General features: G+C 55.4%; 2 protein-coding genes across 3 annotated transcripts in view; both read right to left on the reverse strand.

Annotated features, from left to right (window-relative positions):
• Positions 1-1,689: 1,689 nt before the first annotated feature.
• RASL10B (RAS like family 10 member B) lies at positions 1,690-6,172 on the reverse strand. The gene is made up of 3 exons (XM_058817961.1): positions 5,957-6,172; positions 3,294-3,418; positions 1,690-1,960 (listed from the first exon to the last, which is right to left on the reverse strand). Exons 1-3 carry the CDS (start codon positions 6,170-6,172, stop codon positions 1,690-1,692), a joined length of 612 nt encoding a protein of 203 aa, XP_058673944.1.
• A 5,350-nt stretch (positions 6,173-11,522) lies between these two features.
• AP2B1 (adaptor related protein complex 2 subunit beta 1) overlaps positions 11,523-20,196 on the reverse strand; it is an 81,183-nt gene continuing 72,509 nt past the window's right edge. For both annotated transcript variants that reach the window (XM_058818012.1, XM_058818010.1), the window contains 2 exons: positions 15,447-15,601; positions 11,523-13,590 (listed from right to left, as the gene is read on the reverse strand). In XM_058818012.1, the coding sequence (XP_058673995.1) occupies positions 13,516-13,590; positions 15,447-15,601 (230 nt within the window). In that variant the 3' untranslated portion in view covers positions 11,523-13,515. The remainder of the gene's footprint in view (positions 13,591-15,446; positions 15,602-20,196) is intronic.

Genomic DNA, 20,196 nt, shown 5'->3' on the forward strand with positions numbered 1-20,196 from the left:
GCAGCAGGAATCGCGGGGATGGATTTGCTGGAGGATGGATCAGATCAGATCCTGCCTCAGCAGGTGAGGATGGTGTTTCCCTGTGTCTCACAGGGACCAGCCATGGAGAAACCACGACCCTCTCTGCCTCTTGCTCTGCCTCCACCACCCCATCACCATTTCCTAGCAGGGGCTGCCCTTTGCCAGCCCACCCTGCAGGGCAGCATGCAGGCGAGCTGCAGCTCTGGTGCCAACACAAACCAGAAGATTAAAAAATAATAATTCCGCAATTTAAAAAAAAATTAAAAAAAATAAAACATGGGGGACTCACTTTGCTGTTAGGGATATGCAGAGAGAAAAAAAAAACAAAGCAGGAATTCAGCTGGAAGTGCTGCTCCAGCTCCCTGCTGCTGCCGAGGCAACATTCCCTGTGGGAAAACCCAGCCCAGTGGCACTGCCGGGGGCACAGGGGGGCACAGGGGGCACAGGGGGATGCCCACCTGCCCAGGACACCCCCGGGGCTGGGGTGCAAAGCTGGTCACCTGCTGAGCCCAGGAGCAGAGGTAGCAGAGGGGTGATCTGCCCCGCAAGGAGCGTTCCCAGGTTATTTGGTGCTCACAGCCTTCCTGTGCTGGGGCTGTGCTGGGGCACAGGGGGGCTCAGAGCCCTGGGAAGGCAGAACCCAGCTCCTGGGGGTGTCAGGAGCAGGATTAGGACTTCTTTTTCCCCCTTTTTTTGCTTTCATTCAGAAATTCCGCCTGGAGATCTGACCTGACCAAACCAAAAGACAGCGCATGTAACCTGGCTTCTCTGCCCTCCATGGGGAGAAATCCCACAAGGGGAAAAGCAGAACTCCTGTTTCCCTGTGCCCCAGGGACAGGACCACCCCCAGAACACTGGGATACAGGTGCTGGATAATTCCCTTCCAGGAGCAGGTGATGAGGCAGCACCAGGAGCTGCCCCTGTGCTGCCAGGGCAGGAACTGGCAAGGATGAAGTGACAGCCAAAAATTTGGGCACCTCCTCCACCCTCCAGTGCTGTGTACAACGCCCTGGGATGGCTTTGGCCTCAAGCTCTGCAGGCTCGCAGAGAGCTCAGGGCCGTCCCTCACCCCTCACTGTCCCCCTGCACCCCCTGTCCCCAAATGTCACCTCAGCAAGCCCAGAGGTGTCTCCAGCACAGCTCCCTCTGCCCGGGGAGCAGAACCATGCCCGAGTTTGGGGGGTACCTGGCAGGGGGGGCTCACAGGATGGTGCAGCAGAACCATCCCCAGGTTTGGGGTGTCCCTGGCAGGGGTCTCCTCACATGATGGTGCAGCAGAACTAGCCCAGGGTTTGGGGGGTCCCTGGGCTCACATGATGGTGCAGCAGAACCATCCCCAAATTTCGGGCAGCCCCTGGGCAGGGGTCTCCTCACATGATGATGCAGCAGAACCATCCCCAGGTTTGGGCGGCCCCCTGAAGGGTCCCTGGACAGGGGGCTGCTCACATGATGGTGCAGCAGAACCACCCCCAAATTTGGGCAGCCCCTGGCAGGGGTCTCCTCACATGATGGTGCAGCAGAACCATCCATAATTTTGGGCAGCCCCTGGACAGGGATCTCACAGGATGGTGCAGCAGAACCATCCCAGGGTTTGGGGGCTCCCTGGGCTCACATGATGGTGCAGCAGAACCATCCCCGATTTTGGGGGCTCCCTGGGCAGGGGTCTCCTCACATGATGGTGCAGCGGTTCCTGCGCAGCGCGCCCTGGAAGCGGATGGTGGTGTGGACGTGCTTGCAGCGGGCACAGCCCACGCTCTTGAGGAGCTCGCTGAAGAGCAGCAGGATGTGCCAGTTGTACTTGGCCGAGCACTCGATGTAGCCGCACTTCCACGTCTTTTTCACCAGGTTGGAGACGTTCCAGCGCGGGATGACCCGGCCCCGCTGCAGGTCCCGCTTGTTGCCCACGATGATGATGGGCGTCTCCGAGGTGCCGATGACCCTGGGGAGGGCGGGAGGTGAGGGAGGATGGCAGGGAGGGACACAGAGGGACAGACCACAGAGCTCAGCCCATCCCCAAAGGGCTCCTGGCTGTGCCTTGCCTTGTCCCCTTGTCCCTCTCCGTGTCCAGCCACCCCCCATGTGGGAATCTACAGAATCAGAGGGTTTTGGGAAAGCTGCAAGATGCAGGCTTTAGAGACAGCAGAACTGTGATTAGAGCTGAGCAGCAGCCATGAGATAGGTCAGCAGAAAAATTATTTAAACTGTAGAAAAGCCAGGACAAATAGAACAATGGTCTGTGTATTAAAGCTTGTCTAGAATAACTTTCTAAGCTATTTACATAAACTATTTATATAAACTTTTCTGGAAAGCTAAACTTTCCAGAAAAGTTTATCTAGCAAGATATTAGGCAGTTTGAAGCTTAATAATAGAGTTTTGTGCATTGTGTTTTAAAGCTTACAAGTAGGTCTTGTATTCAAAATAAGCAAGCATTGTTTAACCAAAGGTACGTGGATACGTGGATAGAACTACTGTCAATATGCTTTTGCTCTGTGTGATTGGTCAAAAAACTTATAAAGTAAATTGTAACGTTCTTAGTTTGCTGCTTGAGATGTGAGCTGATGGCATCTTCCCATTGTCATAATCACGTAACGAGGCTGATGCTGAAAAATCAAACAGCTCAAGGCACGTTCCCAGCAGCCCTGTCCCGTTGGTGATTTGTACAGAGACCCCAGCTGGTGACACCCCCATGGCACCTGCAGCTGCTCACCCAGGGCTCAGCCACAGGGGACACCTGCCTGGCACATGAATGCACAAATCAACAGCCAGAATCAAAGCCAGATCCCAGCCAGGCTCCTCAGAGCTCTGCCAACCTTAACCCTGTTTCTTCTCTCTTGGAGTAAGAGTGAGAGGTGTGGATGTGAAGTGAAGTGAAGTGAAGTGAAGTGAAGTGAAGTGAAGTGAAGTGAAGTGAAGTGGTGTTGGATGTGCTGCTGGTGTGGAATCTCATTGAGGGCAGCTAATCCTCTTTTCCTGGGAATTCTGTCAGGAATGAGGCAGGGATTTGCTCAGAGCCTTTGCTGGGCGTTTTGCAGCTCATTTTTGGGGCTGACAGCAGAGAATCCTCCCTGGGTTCCATGGAGCAGCTGTGCCAGGAATGGTAGCAGAGAATCCTGGCTTCAGAGGAGCCTGCCTGGGCTCCTGCTCCTCTCTTGGTGTTGGGGCTCCCATCCCTGCCAAAGGGGCTTTGTGCCACTCTGGTGTCTCCTCTCTGATGCCAGGATGTGCCCCCCTGGTGCAGAACTCCCTTGCCACCACCCCAGAGCCATCCGTACCTCGTTTCCAGGATCTGCTGGCGGATGGTTTTGATGTACTCGAAGCTGTCAAAGCAGCAGATGTCATAGACCAGGATGTAGGCATGGACACTCCGGAGCCCCCTGCAGCACACGTCTGCCCACTCCTGCAGGGGCACACAGGGGTCAGTCCTGGCTCTGGGCCTGGGGGATGCTCTGCCCTGCCCTGTTCTGGGGGCTGCACATTGCCCCAGCACCCATCCCTGCCCTGACCCATCTGTGTGTGCCCCACAGCTCTGCAGCCATGTCCCCTCTCCAGAGATCCCTTATTCCCCCTGCCAATCCAGGGGAGAGGTAACAGGATTTATCAGACCCAATTCCACTCCTGAGGGAGGATTGCAGCCTAATTCCAGCCCAGAGCTGAGCTGGGAGTGGGGCTGGATGCAGCCCCCTACACTGGGAGTAAAAGCTTCATCCTCCAGAGCTGCTAATTAGCTGTGCTAATTAGTGATGCACCCTGGTTTTTGGGGCAGGGCGGGTGAGGAGGATGCTGAGCCCCATCTGAGGGTGATGCAGCAGCAGCTCTGTGGGTCAGAGGGGGAAGGTGACAGCAGCTCTGTCTGGAGGGGACATGGGGACAGGAGAGGAGCAGAGGCAGCTCAGGAACTGAGTCTGTGAGAGCAAAATGTGGATCCAGGGCAGAGGCAGGCAGGGGTGGCCTCTCTACAGCCAAAATCTGGAGCTGGAAGAAATTAATGCTGTTAAGAAACCCTTGGGTTTCTGGGAACAACCGGATTTTTTTTTTTTTTTTTCATGCCATGAGCGAAAATCTGCCTCACTTCAGGCACTTTCCCATCTCAGATGGGACTGGGAATGGCAGCCCCTGCAGGCAGCACTGCAAAACCCTCCTGGGGTGCCTCTGGAGAGGAGAAAGACTCTCCAGGGAGGAAAGGCATCACTTGTCCCTGAGCAAACCCCTCCAGAGCCATGAATCAGCCCTTCCTGAGTTTATATAATGAGGTGGGGAAGGGCAGTTTTGGGATTGGGTTGATCTCTGTCACAGGGGGCACAAGGAGCTGGCAGGGGGACACAGCCCCTCCCTGCCCACCCAGGGGAGATGCTGGGGAGACCCTGGGGCTCAGAGATGCAGGAGGATGGAGCAGCAGCCTCGGGGCTCCTCTGAGCCCTGATACACCAGGGAGACAAGGGACTGCAGCTATTTCACCGTGCTGGGGGCAGCTCTGCCCTGTCAGGGTGGTTTTCCTCAGCAGTGCAGATCTCCTGGGATGTTTGAGTGTTGCACTGCAGGAGCAGCATGTCAGAGAGGCACTGGCTCCTGCTCCCCTTGCAGGGCAGCACTGCAGGGATGCTGCTCCTGGCACGGAGCTGAGTCCAGGATGTTTCCCTGCAGACAGAGATTTATCCCTCTCCTTTCCCCTCAGAGCCACCCCTCTGATCACCCTCTGTTCCCTGGAAACCTCCATCTGCTCCCACTGGCACCTCCTCTGGGGTGCAGCAAGGCAGGGAGTTAATGGAGTGTGTGAGCATTGGCTGCTGTGTCAATAAATTACCCTTTGCTATTTCGGGCTCTTTCTCACGCTGACCTTTCCTTCCCTGCGCTCACCCATTAATTTTTAAACCTTCTCCTCGCCCCTGGAGTGCTCATTTCACCTCCTGCCTGATGGTACAGGTGCTCTTAGAGCACTACATGGCCCCTGTGACCCTGGCCCTGCTGGGGACAGGGACACTGTGACTAATTGAGGTGGCCCCATTGTTGGCTCTGCAGCCACAGCTGGGAACCTGCAGCTCCTTTCCCCACAGTGGTGACACAACCTGTGCCCCTGGGGCTATGGCATGAGCTTAACATCCTATATTCCCCACTAAATCCATCCAGAAGTTGTTGGCACTGGTGGCAATGCTTTCCAACCCCGTACTGCTTTTTGGGGGGTTGGGAAGCACCTGAGGGGGTAGAGGGGGAGCTGGTGGGTTCAGAGCCCCAGAACAAGCCCAGGCAATGCTGGAGGGGACAATGGCCTCTCCCAGGAGGGGACAAGCTCTGCCTGCCTTGGGCAGTGGGTGCATCAGGGCTCCAGGAACCCCTGGTGTCACCCACATGTTCTGCTGTTGGCTCAGACACTGGGTCAGCCATAGTGGGGTATCTAATCCGAGTTTGGGCCCTGGCTTTCGTGGAGTTCAATTAATCATTGTTCTAAGATCTTCCTTGGTTGGGAGGCCTTGTTGGCATCTTGGGCTTGTGACAGCTCAGTTGCTTTTTAACCTTAGCTGTTTGGATAGCATGTGAGCACTCTTTATGCCGTTATAAGGTTAATTTGGGTCTCCTGTATGACCACAGGATTTACCAACCCTAGATTTGCTACGGCTCAGTCAAGGACTGGATCCCAGTGCTCCAGGACCCCAGGTGGATCCCAGCTGTGAGCAATGCCAGAGCCACATCCTTGGAGTGGGATGCCACCTCTCTTGTGTTTGCTGCCGCCAAACTTTAGGACACACTTTATCCTGAACCTGCTCAGCAGGATCCATGAGGACACAACCCATCCTTTAGCAACCAAACCTTGACACGGAGAGAGAGAAACATCCCCCAAAAAGGCAGAGCCGCAACCCCACAGATTCCAACAGCAAAACCCCGCCACAGGGGGGATCACCCAGACCCGCAGAGGTGGAGGCGCCCTCGGGTGCCGCCGTACCTGCAGGGTGTTGACAGGGAAGGCGGTGATGGGGGGAAAGTCCATGATCTGCAGGTCGTGCACGTGGCCGTTCATGACCACGGCGGGCAGGTAGACGCGGCGGGCCGTGGTGGGCACGCACACCTCGCTGAACTCGTTGTACAGGAACTGCCGGACTATGGCGCTCTTGCCCACGCCCTGCGCTCCCAGCACGGCGATCTTGAAGGTTGCCACCATCCCGCCGCGCTCCGGCCCCGGTGCTGCCCCCGCGGTGCCGAGGCTGCATATTCCCGGGCAGGGGGCCTCAGCCCCATTCAGGATGCATTGCCCCGCCGGGGCTCCCCGTCACTGCAAGGCCAAGGAGAAGCTGGTCAGCTCTCAGAGACCTCTCTGGGTGTTTATTGCAGCAGGAGCTGGCAATGTACCCAGGGGCTTTGGCGCTGCAGGACCTCAGGGTCCCCTTGGAGCGTCCCGCCCCAGCAGCCAAGGAGAGGCAGGATTCCAGGATTTATTCCAGGAATAGAGTGGACTTTATTCCAGGAAGGTTCTCACAGGCACATTCAGCCCTTTAAGCTCCACAACAAGGAAAGCCTCTGTCTTTGCTCAGGGTCCCAGGCTGTGCGGGGCCACTGTCACCAGCTGTCCCTTCCCGGTGCTGTCCCAAGCCGGGAATCCATCTTCCCTGGGTTTGGACAGCTGGAATTGCCTTTTGCGGGCGGGGGGACATCGCTGAGCGCCTGCGAGCGACAGCTTGAGCGTTTCCTCTCTGCCTTGGAGCGGCTGGGCAATTAACTTGATGGGAACTCATTTAGCAGCCAGCTGACAGGGTGAGCCCGGAGCCACCGCTGTGCTGAGGCCGGGGCAGGGCCCACGTTTAGGGGGACACGGGGGGATAACCCACACACAGGGACGTGGGAGCTGAGCCTGAGGAGCGCAAACACCGCTGGCATCAGGAGCTGTGATGGGGACAACATGGGCGAGGGATGGGTCCCACTCTCACTGGCTCTCATCCCTAGGAAGCAGCTTGTGCTTTATCCCAAAGTGTGGATGCTCTGACCAATTTCTGATGCTCTGGCCCATTTTCCCTGCACCATCCCCAAAGCGCAGGGCAGCAGCGGAAAGTGTCAGGTTCAAACACCCTGTTGTGGCTGTTTGATGGAGATTATTTACCCCAGGGGGAGCCTGGGCACAGCGTTCCCATTGCCGGGTTCTGGAGTGGCCGAGCTCCCCGGGATCCCTTCCCTGGGCCGTGGCTCACACCAAGGACCAAGGACCATGTCCCCCCGTGCTGCTGGCACTGTTCCCCCGGGGTACTGTCTCTGTCCCCGGGGTGCTGTCCCTGTCCCCGGGGTGCTGGCCCTGTCCCCGTGCTGCTGGCCCTGTCCCCGGGGTGCTGGCCCTGTCCCCGGGGTGCTGGCCCTGTCCCCGTGCTGCTGGCCCTGTCCCCGGGGTGCTGGCCCTGTCCCCGGGGTGCTGGCCCTGTCCCCGGGGTGCTGGCTGTCCCCAGCCCCGCGGTGGGGATGTTTCTGTGCCAGATGCAGGGAAATGGGGGGTGCAGGAGCCCCCAGGCCCGACCCTGCCAGGGCTTTTCTCTGCCAGCACACAGCACTGTCACTGCAGGTCCCTGGGGCCACCCTGCTGCAGGGACAGCCCCGTCCCCACAAACCCTTCCTCCTCTGCGGGGCCGGAGCGTGATGGAGCCTCACAACTGGAAACCAGAGCCCCGCTGGAGCTGGGGCACGGGCTGAGCCCGCTGTGGCTCTGCCAGAACCTCACTGCCCTCTGTGCTGGCCCGCGGGGACACTGCACCCCAAAAACATCACAGCCCGACCTGGTGGTGCCCGGCCCTACAGACAGCTGCTGTGGGAAACTGAGGCACAGCGGGGGGACCCTTCGGGGCACCGCACGGAGGGGAGGTGGGGCAGGGACCGTCCCCGGTCCTCGGGCGCTCAGCACCGGGCTCAGGCCGGGCTCCGCGGGCTGCAGGGCCGGGCGGGGGCTGCAGGGGGCTCCGGGAAGGGCGGCCCCGGCCCCCGCGGCGACCTTGGCCACGCTGCCACCCTGGGGCACTGCAAGGAGCGACCCCTGAGCTCCGCAGGGCTGGGACAGCATCCCGCACCCCACATCCCGCACCCCACATCCCGCACCCCACATCCCTCACACCACATCCCTCACCCCACATCCCGCACCCCACATCCCGCACCCCACATCCTTCACTCCACATTCCTCACCCCCCATCCTTCACCCCCCATCCCTCACCCCACATCCCTCATCCTGCACCCCACATCCCTCACCTCACATCCCTCACCCCATATCTCGTACCCCCGCATCCAGACCCTCCCGGGGATGCTCCGGCCGGCTTGGCAGCGCAGCACCCCCGGCCCGCGGTGTCGCTGGGGCTGGAGGGCATCGGGGGATGCCGAGGGGGGACGACACCCGCACCCCCGTTCCGGCGGGCGAAGGGAGCGGAGAGCCCCGGCGCTCAACTTTCCCCCTTGTCCCCTCATGCCATCCACCCCTGCCCTGCCCAGCGGTAACTTTGCCCCCGTCCTGCCCTTCCCGGCCGATCCCCGTACCTGGCAGCGGCGGCCCGGGCCGGCGGCGCCCCGGCGGGCGGCGGAGCCATGCGGCGAGCCCGGCTGCAGAGCCCCGGCCCGGCCCGGCCCCCGCCCGGCGCGGCCACACCGGGGGGAGCGGAGAGCCCGGCCGGGGCACGGCGGGGGGAGCCGGGCAGGGATGGAGGCGGTGGGATGGCGGGGATGCCCGGGCGGGAGGCGGGCAGCGCCCGGGGAGGGATGGAGGGAGGGAGGCAGGCAGAGCTCCGGCAGGGATGCGGGCAGCGCCCGGCGAGGGAAGGAGGCTCTGCCCAGGCAGGGATGCGGAGGATGCCCGGGAAGGATGCGGGCAGTGCCCTGGAGGGAAGGAGGCAGCACCCGGGAAAGGAGGCAGGGAATGCACAGAGCGAGCCGCAGGAATCCAGCAGAGACACCGGCTTCTCCCGGGGCTCTGGGGAGGCGCCGATGGGAAAAGACCCTCCCATGTCCCCCCTGCAGTGTGCTGGGTGCAGCGGCGTCACCCCTTCCCTCCCCGGCGGCTCCGGGCTCCCATGCCCGCCCCGGACGGGTCCCCCGGGCCGGAGCCCCTCGGGGCAGGAGGGCAGGAGCCCTCCCGGGGACTCTTTCCCTCCTCCTCCGGCTGCTCGCTGTGCTCCGGGCACATCGCTTCATCTCCGGGGCCGGGGGCTGCTCTGTGCCCGGGGGTCCCCGAGCCCAGCTGCCCGCAGAGCCCCCCAAAGGAGGGACATTTCTGTTGCAGTGTCTGCGTTTTTGGGTCACCCCGCACGGAGCCTTTACCTGCGTGCTGGACAGAGGGAAGACGCTGCCTGCACCTCCAGAACCATGGTCCAGGTCCCCGGGACACGCTGCTGATGGAGTCCCTGCGCCCCTCTGCTGCTCGGAACAGCCCCAAAGGCCACCCGGGCTGGCTGTGACACCGGCGAGCACCGAGGGGACAGCACAGGGCTGGCGGCGATCGCACGGGCTCGGCCGGGCTCCCCCCAGCCTCGTCAGCACCTTCGGCTGGGAGAAAACATCATCTCCGGGCTGAGGAGGGGGTGCAGGGGCAAACACAGCGCCACATCCCTCCTGGGGACAAGGGGACGGCAGCCACAGCCCCGCGGCTGGGGGCACAAGGACACCGGCACAGCCTTGGCACAGGCAAAGGGGGTCAGAACCCCGGCAGGGATCGGGGCGTTATTTCCCTGCAGAGATGCTCAGAGACGCAGATATTTCTGTGTCCTGGGGTTTCCAGCAGCCCCAGACGCTGCTCCCCATCCCCGCACGGCCACGGAGCAGCGCCGAGCCCCGGAATGTCTCGGGCAGAGCGCAGGGACCGCGCTGCACATGAACTCTCCCGCACAATCCAGGCTCCAGCCTCGCGGCTATTTTTAGCAGTTCCCTCCGAGATGCTCTTCAGTTGCAGTTTAATGTGTGAAATTTAATATACGAGGAGCTGGGGGAAGGGAGCGGGGCTGGATCCCGGCACGTCCCTGCTGGCTGCGAGGTTTATCCCAGTCTGAGCAACACGAGTGCAAGGCAAACCTCAAATCATCCATCCAAGAGTTCCTGGGTGTGCTGATGTGCAGGTGGCAGCTGGGGACAGGCAGAGTTGGTGGTTGTGGTCAGCTCCTGCCTTAGCCAAATCCAAAATCCTCCCCTGTGTCCCCCACAGCCCATCATGGGCTCAGGGATTGCTGGCACGGAGCAGGATGGGTGTGAGGCCAGTGGGAGCACAGGGATTTTGGGGAGCCCACCCAGCACAGCAGGATTTGCCCCAGCTCCAGCCAGAGCAGCAAGGAACAGCTCAGGAGGTCCCTGTCCCACAGTGCAGCCTCTGGAATAGGGAAAATTGTGGGGACCAATCCCCCCTGGCAGCTCCCAGCTCAGGGAGCATCACCTGTGTCCCCCGAGCCCCTGGGTGACACTGCTGATGGCAAACCCAGCTCCCAGGGGGTTGGTGGGAAATCCACAGCAAATCTGCAAACCCACAGCAGCAGCAAAACCCAGTTTGTTCTCGAGGCAGACCAGTGAGGGAGGATGAAACCTTCCCTTTGCCACAGGACATAGAGGGGCAGCAGCAGACAGGGCTGAGCATCCCACAGCAGCTTTTGCTCCTGTGGGGCCAAATGCTGCTCCAGGCCCATCCCCAACAGGGAATGATGATCCCATCCCAAACCAGGGATGCAGGAAGGGACACAACAGCAAGATCAGGGACCCCAAGCCAGCCTGTCATTGCTGTTACCTGACACGGGCACTTGCTCCTAACACAAAACCATCCCAGAGCAGGGCAACACTGTTTGATGTGGTACCTGCCCTCCACGGAGGGTGCAAGCTCCCAAAAATCATGGGGCTGCTAAGCCAAGGCTGGGCAGGGTGAGGGAAAAGGCTGCCCTGCTCCAGAGCAACATCCCCCAAACCTGCTGTGTGTTCTGCTGGATTTCTGGCCACTTCAGGCACTGAGCTTGGCTCTGGCCTGGCACAGAGGTTTTGCAGCCCAACTCATCTTGCTTGAGATGAAGAGATGGCAAAGCCCTCTGAAAAACAGCACCAGTGCAAAGCAATCCAAACACCTCACTGACTCCCAGGATTTTATCACTTCACCACAGGGAAAACAGGTCACACCACACACAGCTCCCCTGGAGCCCCAGAAGGGCTAAATGGGTACATCAATCTTCTGCTTTTCATCTGAATCTGTCCCTGCTGCCCTCTGAGATGAGGAGAAGCAGCTGTTGGAGCACCAAGGGAACTCGCTGCCTCCTCCTCCTGCAAGCCCCACATTTAGGGGGTCTGTGCTGTAGAAGTGCCTGGTGGAAAAAGAAGCCCGGTGAGCAAAGTCTCCTTTCTATCAAATGCAGCTTTCAGTCCTGCAGCTCCCCTGGGCAGAGCCAGCATCAGGGGAATGGCTCCTCTCCCCATTCCCACAGAGCCACACGCAGCCAGAGCCTGGTGGAAATGACTTTATTGACACGGAGGGCAGGGAAAGCCTGAAGAGCAACACGAACGGGAACACTCGAACGAGCAGGGGCGGAGGGAACGGCACCGGCCCCGCCCCGGGCTGGCACACCCACCCCAAAAGCTGGGAAGGAATTCGGCAAGAGAAGGGGGCGCTCAGCAACCCCTCCCCACGCCCAAGCTGTGCTCTCCTCCCTGCCCCACACAGCATCAGGATTCCTCCATTGCTCTGTTAATGATTTTTATACCACACCCGCGGGGCTCGGAGCAAATCCCCTCCCAGCACGCTGGGCAAGGCTCAAGGGCTGGGCTGCTCCAGCCCTGCCCCACTTTCCTCCCCCCAGCCAGAGCCCAGGGGTTCCTACACAGGCACACACCTTCCTCAGGGTCCTCTGAGGCCGGAGCCTCTCCCAGGACACTGTGACCTTTTCCCAGCACCGGGTTCTTGGCTGCAGCCAGTGCCAAAGCCCTGATGAACGATCTCCCACCGTGAAACATTTACTGACTCTGAAAGTGGCGTCTAAAAGGACAACAGGGGGGTTGCTACACGCAAGAGCTTTGTTAGCTGGGGTGGAGATGTCCAAGCATGCTGGGGAGGGAGAGGCTGGTCTGGATTGGGGTTGGATTAAGCAGGACAAGCTATGGATGGAGCAGGGACATGCAAGAAGCTTTGCTTTCACTGCTGGTGCTGCAGCACTGAGTGGTTGCAACGGGGTGAATCCACAGCTGTGGAATAGAAGGGAAACAATCCTGGCTCTAAGGGACAGCTTGGAAAACAAGGACCAGGGCATGGGGCTGCTTGGGACTCAGAGCAGGGACCTGGCTGGCTCTGGGCACTGTGCTGGGCACAAAGAGTGGAGCTGCCAAAAGGAGAAACCCTTCCATGGCCTGCTCCACCCAGCCCTGCTGAAGCTGAGTGGCCCAGGCAGGCAGGGAGCAAACACTGCCAGGCCCAAAGCATCTCCCACCATGCCCAGCCTGGGCTTTGGGGGCAGCAGGGAGAGCCACTGCACTCCCCTGGCATCCTGGGGCACTGCCAGCAGCAGCCCCTCTCCGTGGGGGCCTGGGTGATGCTGCAGCCCCACGGGGGAAGTGGCAGTGCCACATCTGGAATTGCCAGGGCCAGCACTGGGAGAAGGGGGCACAGCTCAGGAATGGCTGAGGAGGCAGCTTGGCCTCAGCAGGCACAGAAAGAACAGGAGGCAGAGGGGCTGCACATGGGTGAGGATGCAGAGACCACACCTGGAGCCTTTTGCTCTAAGAACAGGCTCATTTCCTTCCTTTCATCACCCCTGCCCTGCTACCCATCCAGGCCTGCAGCTCCTCCCCACACAAAAGCAGCCTCAAATCACCAGCTGATGAGGCAGGGAGATGGCTGGAGTGAAAACACCATAGAAGCCAGCACAAGAGTAATAAAAACCCCTCCTTAGGGCTCCCTTCCCCTCCTAGGACCCCACTGATGGCTCTGTTCCTAATTCCCCGAGGCTGTGCTCACCCTGCTAGAGCCCCACGTCCCTGCAGGGCTCCCAAGACTTCCTTGCAATCATCTTCCCTTTAAGCCAATTACAATAGAAAAACTCAAAAAAAAAAAAAAGTATAAAAATATAAAATAAAGTGCAGTGTTATGTTTTCGACACTTTTGCCTTGTTTTAATCAGCAGACGTGTGGTTTTTGCTCGGTATTTTTTTGTTTTTCCAATGAGCAGTTATTTTACAAAATCCAAACTACACCTAAAGCCATTTAGAAAACACTGAACATTGGCACAAAATGGGAGAGAAGCCCACGAGAACGGATGAGTGAGGGGCGAGGGGCACATGGGAGTAGTCTGAAGCAGTGGTTACAAACTCCATGGACGCTAAAAATACCAAAGGGGTTTGTTCCCTATCATCATCAGCACGTGGATACTAATTGCTACCTTGTTTAATCAGTGCCTTTGACTGCAATCCTACACATGAATACAGCTGCTTCCAGTTAGGAGTGCTCTTCCCTGCGCTGGCGGTGAAGGAGGCTCTGGGGACCCCTTTTCCCCCCTCCTCCTTCTGCAGGGTGAGGCACAGGCTCCACCTCCTGTTAGTTTTTCAAGATGGCATCGTAGGCCTGGTAGATGTACTGGGACACTTCTGGAGCTCGGCATTTCAGGGAGAGCTGTGGAAAGGAGAGGAGAGGTTAGTGCTGGAGTTCCTGCCATGGCCACAAGGGAATGGTTGGACATGGCTGCTGACAATCACACTGAGTATCTGTCCTGCTTTCTCCATCACCAACCTCAAAGTGCCCTTTCAGAGCTTGCTGAAAGCAGGAGGAAAACAAAAGCAAACTCCCACATTCTCACCAAATGTAGGCGGCCCCACAGGCAGGAGGAAAAGGGGACACGGTCCCAAACTGAGACAAGAGACCTGTGCTTGTGGCTGCAAGTCACAGCACTAAACCCAAGGGCTTCTAAAGATCTGCTGCTCAGTCCTGATGGACACAAACTTGGCTGTCACTCCTCTCTAAAGCAAAGATCAGGCTGAGACCAGGCTTGCAGCATCAAACCTTGTGCAAACACTCTAAATCACCTTCCAACACTCACATCCACCCCGCAGCTCCCCAGACCACACATTTCTCTTGGAACTCCTGGCACAGCTTCCAACAGGAGATAAATCCTCTAACACCAGACACACACAGGTCCCTCAGAAGGGCAGAGAAGTCAAAGACAAGAGTCACAGGGGTGCATGAAGCAGGACAGAGAGCACCTTCCCCCCAGCCCCGGGCTGGTGCCAGCACAGGGCCACAGACAGCCGGGAACACGGCGGGGCATAAATCTCCCCTTGTCTGTACGAGGGGGAAGGGCTCCCTGGCAGCGCTTCCTTGCTAATATCTCTTGGCTTTATCTCTGGGTAACCTTGGCAAGTCACTGCCCATTGCTGAGCAGGCACTGGCCCAGCTCACTGGTGACAGAGCAGGGGAATTCTGGTGCTCCTCACTTTGCCCATGTTAAGCATCCTCACCCCCCCAGCCAAATTATCAGCATCTCCCTCAGCACAGAGCCAGCAGGGAGGGAGGTGTCATTGTCACATTTTCTGGAAAAATCCCTTTGCCAGGATTTCTTCTCCTGGGAAGCTGAGAAGCCTCAGAGAAAAATGAAAACAATCATTATTTGGTTTGCTTCTCCTGTGTTTGCTGCTTTGGAATGTGGTTTGGACATTGTTTACCAACTGGTAATTGTTCAACTGGTTTCATGTGAATTATTTTAACTTAATGACCAATCACAGGCTGTGTTGAGACTCTGGAGAGAGTCATGAGTTTTCATTATAATTCTTTGTAGCCTTCTGTCTGCATCCTTTCTCTATTCTTTAGTATAGTACAGTTAATATAGTATAGTATAGTATAGATTATTCTATCTATAATATAGATAGAATAATATAGTATAAATAATAAAATAATAAATTATAGTATAATAAATACTATAATAGAGTATAAATAATATAATCTACTATTAAATAAATACACTAATAAATATAGTATAATAAAGTGTAAATAATAAAATAATAAAAATTTAAATAATACTACAATGTAATACAATGTAATGTAATGTATCCTTCTTCTGTATCCTTTCTCTATTCTTTAGTATAATATAGTATAGCTAATATAGTATAGTATAATATAACATAGTATAGTATAACATAATATAAATAATAAACTACAGTAAAAGAAATACTATAATAAGCATAGTATAATAAATTTAGTATAATAAAGTATAAATAATAAAATAATGATAAAATTATAATAATATAATACAATATGATACGATATCATATCACATAATATATAATATAATCTATAATATCATATATCATAAAATAATAAATTAGCCTTCTAGAAACATGGTAGTCAGATTGATCATTTTCCTCCTTCATCCTGGGTAGCCAGTGAATACCCCAGGGAGGAAGGGCAGGGAGGAAGGCTCAGGGTGTGTGTGAGCAGCAGGAGCCCAGGCTGTGCCCTGTCCTGTGAGCTCTCACCGTGTAGTTGGGGTTCCCGGGCTGGATGCGCAGCTCAGCCAGGATCCAGATGCCATTGGTGAGCTTCAGGGACTGGTAGAGCATGTCCTGCCCCTCCACGTTCCTCTTGGCAATGGTGTAGACATTGTTGTTCTGCAGCTTGCTGGAGACAGTGTCTATGGAGGGAAGGGAGGAGAAAAAAGGCATCTGTTAGTTCAGATCCATCATCTGCAGAGACAGGAGAGCCCTGGGGAGCATTCCCAGGATGCAAGGGCACAGGGAAATGCTGCCTGCTTCCCCGGGGACAGGAGCACATGTGACACAAGGAGAAAAACATTCCAGTTCTCTCCGTGGACCCACCTCATTCCCTCCAGGCTGTGATCTCCTGGTATCTGCCCATTTTACAGGGCTCTCACTGCCCTGGGTCACTCAGGACTTGATCAAGCTGAGACTTTAAAGGCTGCTCAGAGAGGAAGAGAACTCTGCTTTCTCCACAACCCCCATCCACCTACAGGCAGCCAAAAAGTCAGAAGATGAAGGTGGAAAAGAACAAAGATCACAGCCTGAGGCGTGCTCAGGTTCTGAGCTTGTGTCCCAGCCACAAGAGCTCCCTCCTACTTTGCTCACACACAGACACTTCTGGCCAAATCAATGTCCTACAAGGCAAGCAAAAATCCTCTCCCTTTTTAAAAAAGTAATTACTTGAAAGGGTAAACCACCCCCCAGGCACTGTCTCCAGACATCACAGGGCTGTGGTGTGGTTTTAACACACAGCCTGACCTCAGCCCTTGCAGGCAGATGAGGTGTGATTTCAGCTGCACACCTGGATGGGTGTCATTGTCACACACATTATTTCTAAGGGACTTTTTGAGGAAACCAGAAGAGGGAAATCCACAGAATACAGAGCAGCCCTGGATGCCAAGGGGTTCCTCAGCACAGAGCAAACATCAGGCTGTGGATGCCCGTAAAGGGGCACAGTCACACTTTGGGTGGAAGATCCTGATAAGCATCATTGGCAAATTCCCATTTCTGGTGCTCAAGAGGAGAAATTTAACTCCCTGCAGGGGCAGGTGGAACACTTTATCTGTGCTGGGTTATTTATGACATAAAATGAGGGAGAGAACCAACTAGCACTGAAAGGCCAGAGACTGGAAATGTGGGATCCATCTAAGGAGCAGCACAGCAGCAGAGGAGCAGCACAAAGTGACCAAGCAGCTCTAATCCATCCATGGGGTGCCAGACCTCACAGTGGACACCAGTCTGTGCTGAGGGACTGGACAGAGGACAGCAGAGCCTGTTCATGCACCAGGGAATGGTGGGAGGACCAATAAAAAGGCAAATCCACCCCTGATGCAGACACTGGGATCCAGTGCCTCTCCCCAGGCAGCCTGCACACTTTGTGCCCCCCTTTGCTCCCCAGAGCAGCTCCCTGCAGGCCCAGGATGGTTCAGGCATGCAGCCACCCAGACACACTCAGATTTAGGCTTCCTCTCTTCCCCAGTTACTATGGAAACTGGCTGATATATGTAACTAATGAGATCTTTTGCTTAAAACCCCTCATTGCCTGTCTCCTCCTCCCACCCATACTCCTCCTCTCCACAATAAACTCAGCCAGACTTGGGAAATGGGCAGTGCAGAGCAGTCCCCTGCTCACAGGGAGCATGGCTGGGATTAATCCATGCTGCAAGGACATCACCCACCAGCAAGAACCCCAAATTCCCATATTCTCATGCTCTCAAGCCATCAGCAGTAGCCTCCAGGCCTTTGGGAAGGCACAGAGTCCAACACAAGCACAAGTTCAGACAGGACATCCTCGTCTGAGAGGGTTGCTGGTATTAAATGGGATTTTTTGGACTCATTTTGACAGGCTGTGGTTAAACCTCACCCCTCTGGAAGGTGGAACTACTGGTGAGGACTTTCTCCAGCAAGCCTGACACCTGCCACAGCAGCCTCCCCTCTGCTGGGAGGTGCTGTCAGAGCAAAGGCATTCCCTGGGGAGCAGGGATGCAGGATTGGAATGAGAAGCTGCAATTTTGGCTGCTACCCCATACAGGGGTGATGGCAGAGCAGGGGAGCTGTGTCTAGGGAGCTCAGCAGGTGAGACACAGCCACAGAGCAGCTGCTCTTACACCAAAATCTTCATGTGATGGCTCCTCTTGCCATGGAAACACCCCAGCCTCTGCTGAGGGGCAGATTCCAGAGCAGGAAAGTGCTTGTAGGGGAATACAGGGAGGGAAAGTGAGGCAGGGCAAACCCTAGGAAGGTTTTTACAATTTTCTGCTCCCTTGATCTCAGTTATGCTCCAAAGAGCACAAAATCCCCACCAAAAGATGCCCTGCCCCAGCCAGAGCAATGGTGAGCAGCTGGAGCTGATGCTTGGCTTGCCTGACCCTCCTGCCCCCTCTCTGAGCACAGATTTGGGGAGAGCTGAGCCCTTCTCCCCCCAGGTAGCAGCTCCCATCCCTCCTGTGCTCTGGAGTATCAGCAATTTGGATTTTGGAGATCATCAGAGTTGCTAAGCAACAGTGGCAGGCTGGGGCTGGCTGAAGGCAGGGCCGCTAATGCCATGTGACAGCACAGCCTTTATTTAAAAAAAATAAATAAATAAAATCCAAGAAACCCAGGCAGATCTTGCTGGGAGCAGGGAGGCCAGGCAGGCAGGAGCAGGGCTGGGTGACTCTGGGGACTCTGCAAAGCAGAACACACAAGGCACAGCTGGCCTTGCACAGCAACTTTCTTTTGTCTCAAGGTTTGTTCTCAGAACCCTCCTGAAGCACAAGGGAAGGACAAGGGAAGGGAGGTTTGGCCATCCCCAAGGCCAGGGAAGCTTCTGACATCAGCCCAGCTTTCAGGGCTGGTTTGTTTGGTTTGTTTTCCTTGTATTTTCCTTTCTGAACAGAATTTTTTTACCTCAGTCCCTCAGCCAAGCAGTGCACATGGAAACACAGGGAGGAACAACTCAACAGCTTACAGGGTCTCCTTTGCACTGAAGGGACCCAATATTTTTTTAACAGCACTTTTCTCCTGGGTAAAGCAAAGGATGAGCTCAAATCTTCTGCCCACCAGCTTAAGAACTGAACATCTGAGCTCAGAGAGCCAAGATGAGCACGTGGCAGGGGGTGTGCAGCAAGGACAGGCACAACTCAGAGCCAACACTGACCACACACCTTGTCTGACCTTTGTGGCAGTCTGCAGCAAGCACTCCATAGAAGAAAGTACAATTTAATGCTTTTATTTGATGCTGTGATAGTCCAGAACATCCCTGTGCCATTTCTAGCAGCACCTGAATGGTTCTGAGCATCCAGCCAAGAACTGCATTCAAATACCAAGCACAGGCTGATCCACTGGAGAGGCACTTGGGGCAATGTTCTGACACCACATTCATTTCCAGGACATGTAATATGCACCAGTTCTGTAATTTATTAAACTATCAGCTACAGGATTTGCACATTCAGAAAAAAACAAAATACCATGCAAGCTTGTGTGATTTCCCCCCAAGTTTTTTCATCAAAATAAAATCCAGTTTACTTTTTTTCTGGCATTAGCAAATTATCTGGGGGAGAAAAACAAAGTGACCACTGCATACCAATAAAGCCATGTTAAACTCCAAACAAGAAAGGTACCAAATTGTGCACCAGTGATAAACAAAACCAAAATTCCTGTGCTGAACAGCAGAGCAAGTGATGGAATACCATTAAATGGGAGGAAATCTCCATGTGCAAGTCAGCTCATCCTCTTTCACTCTGTGGGTTTGGGTAAGCAGTGTTTAGGAAAAAGGAAACCATTTAGCTCATCTGATTTGCATATCCTAATGTAGGGATCCTTTAGAATTTAGTCAAACTTAGCATTTTAAAAAAACCCAGTGTAAACAAGGCAAACTGAGCTTCAGTGCATGCTCAGTTACAGGGGAAACCTCAGCTGCACCAACAGCACCCAGAATATTTGAGCTGTAACAGTTAAGCAATCTATTTTCATGCACTAGATTCATGTATTTTCATTAAAAAAAAAAAACCCAAATCAATTAATTTAGCACTGGATTAATAAGAGATGAGGATGCTGGGCTATAACCATGACTTTGTGTTTTCATTATTTCTGAATGAGGTTTTCTCAAGGGAACTTTCCCAACCTCTTCCTAAGAGGCTGATGCATGGAACAGCTCTGATGAATTCAAGATGTGCAGGGCATCCCAAGCACACCTTGGCCCCATGGCACAGCTCCAGAGGGACTTGTTCCTCCACAGCCCTCAGGAACAGCCTCAGGCCAGGTCCATCTCTCACCACTGGGAACCTGAGCCCCAAATCCAGATCTAAGCACTCATCTCTCCCTGAGTCACTGGGGAATGGTGGGAATAGCTTCAAAGGTCCAGGATTTGCTTTTTTTGGAAGCAATGATGGTGGAGACACAGATCAGCTCACAGATCAGACCCCAGTTCCCACTGACAGGTACCTGCTCCTCATCCCACAGCCTGGCACCTTATCCTTGGCTTCCCTTGCCTGCTCTGGGCCACCTGCAGCAGCCAAGACTTTCTGGTTGCCCAGTGCTTTGGGATGAGCTTTTTTTGCCATCCCTGTTGCAAGCCACCAAAGCTCCAACCAATCCTATTTGGCTTGCCTTGTGGGCACAGGATGGATCTTTTACCCACAAAGGCCTGGGAGCACAGACTGCCACAGAAGCTTCTCTGCTGTCTGTCTGTGTTTATCTCCTTTTTGTTTGAAGGAGGAAAAGCAATAACCTGGAGAGGAGTCTGCAGTTTGCACAGGAGGTGCTGTAA

The sequence above is a fragment of the Ammospiza caudacuta genome, chromosome 20 (assembly GCF_027887145.1).
Source record: "Ammospiza caudacuta isolate bAmmCau1 chromosome 20, bAmmCau1.pri, whole genome shotgun sequence".
NCBI lineage: Eukaryota > Metazoa > Chordata > Aves > Passeriformes > Passerellidae > Ammospiza > Ammospiza caudacuta.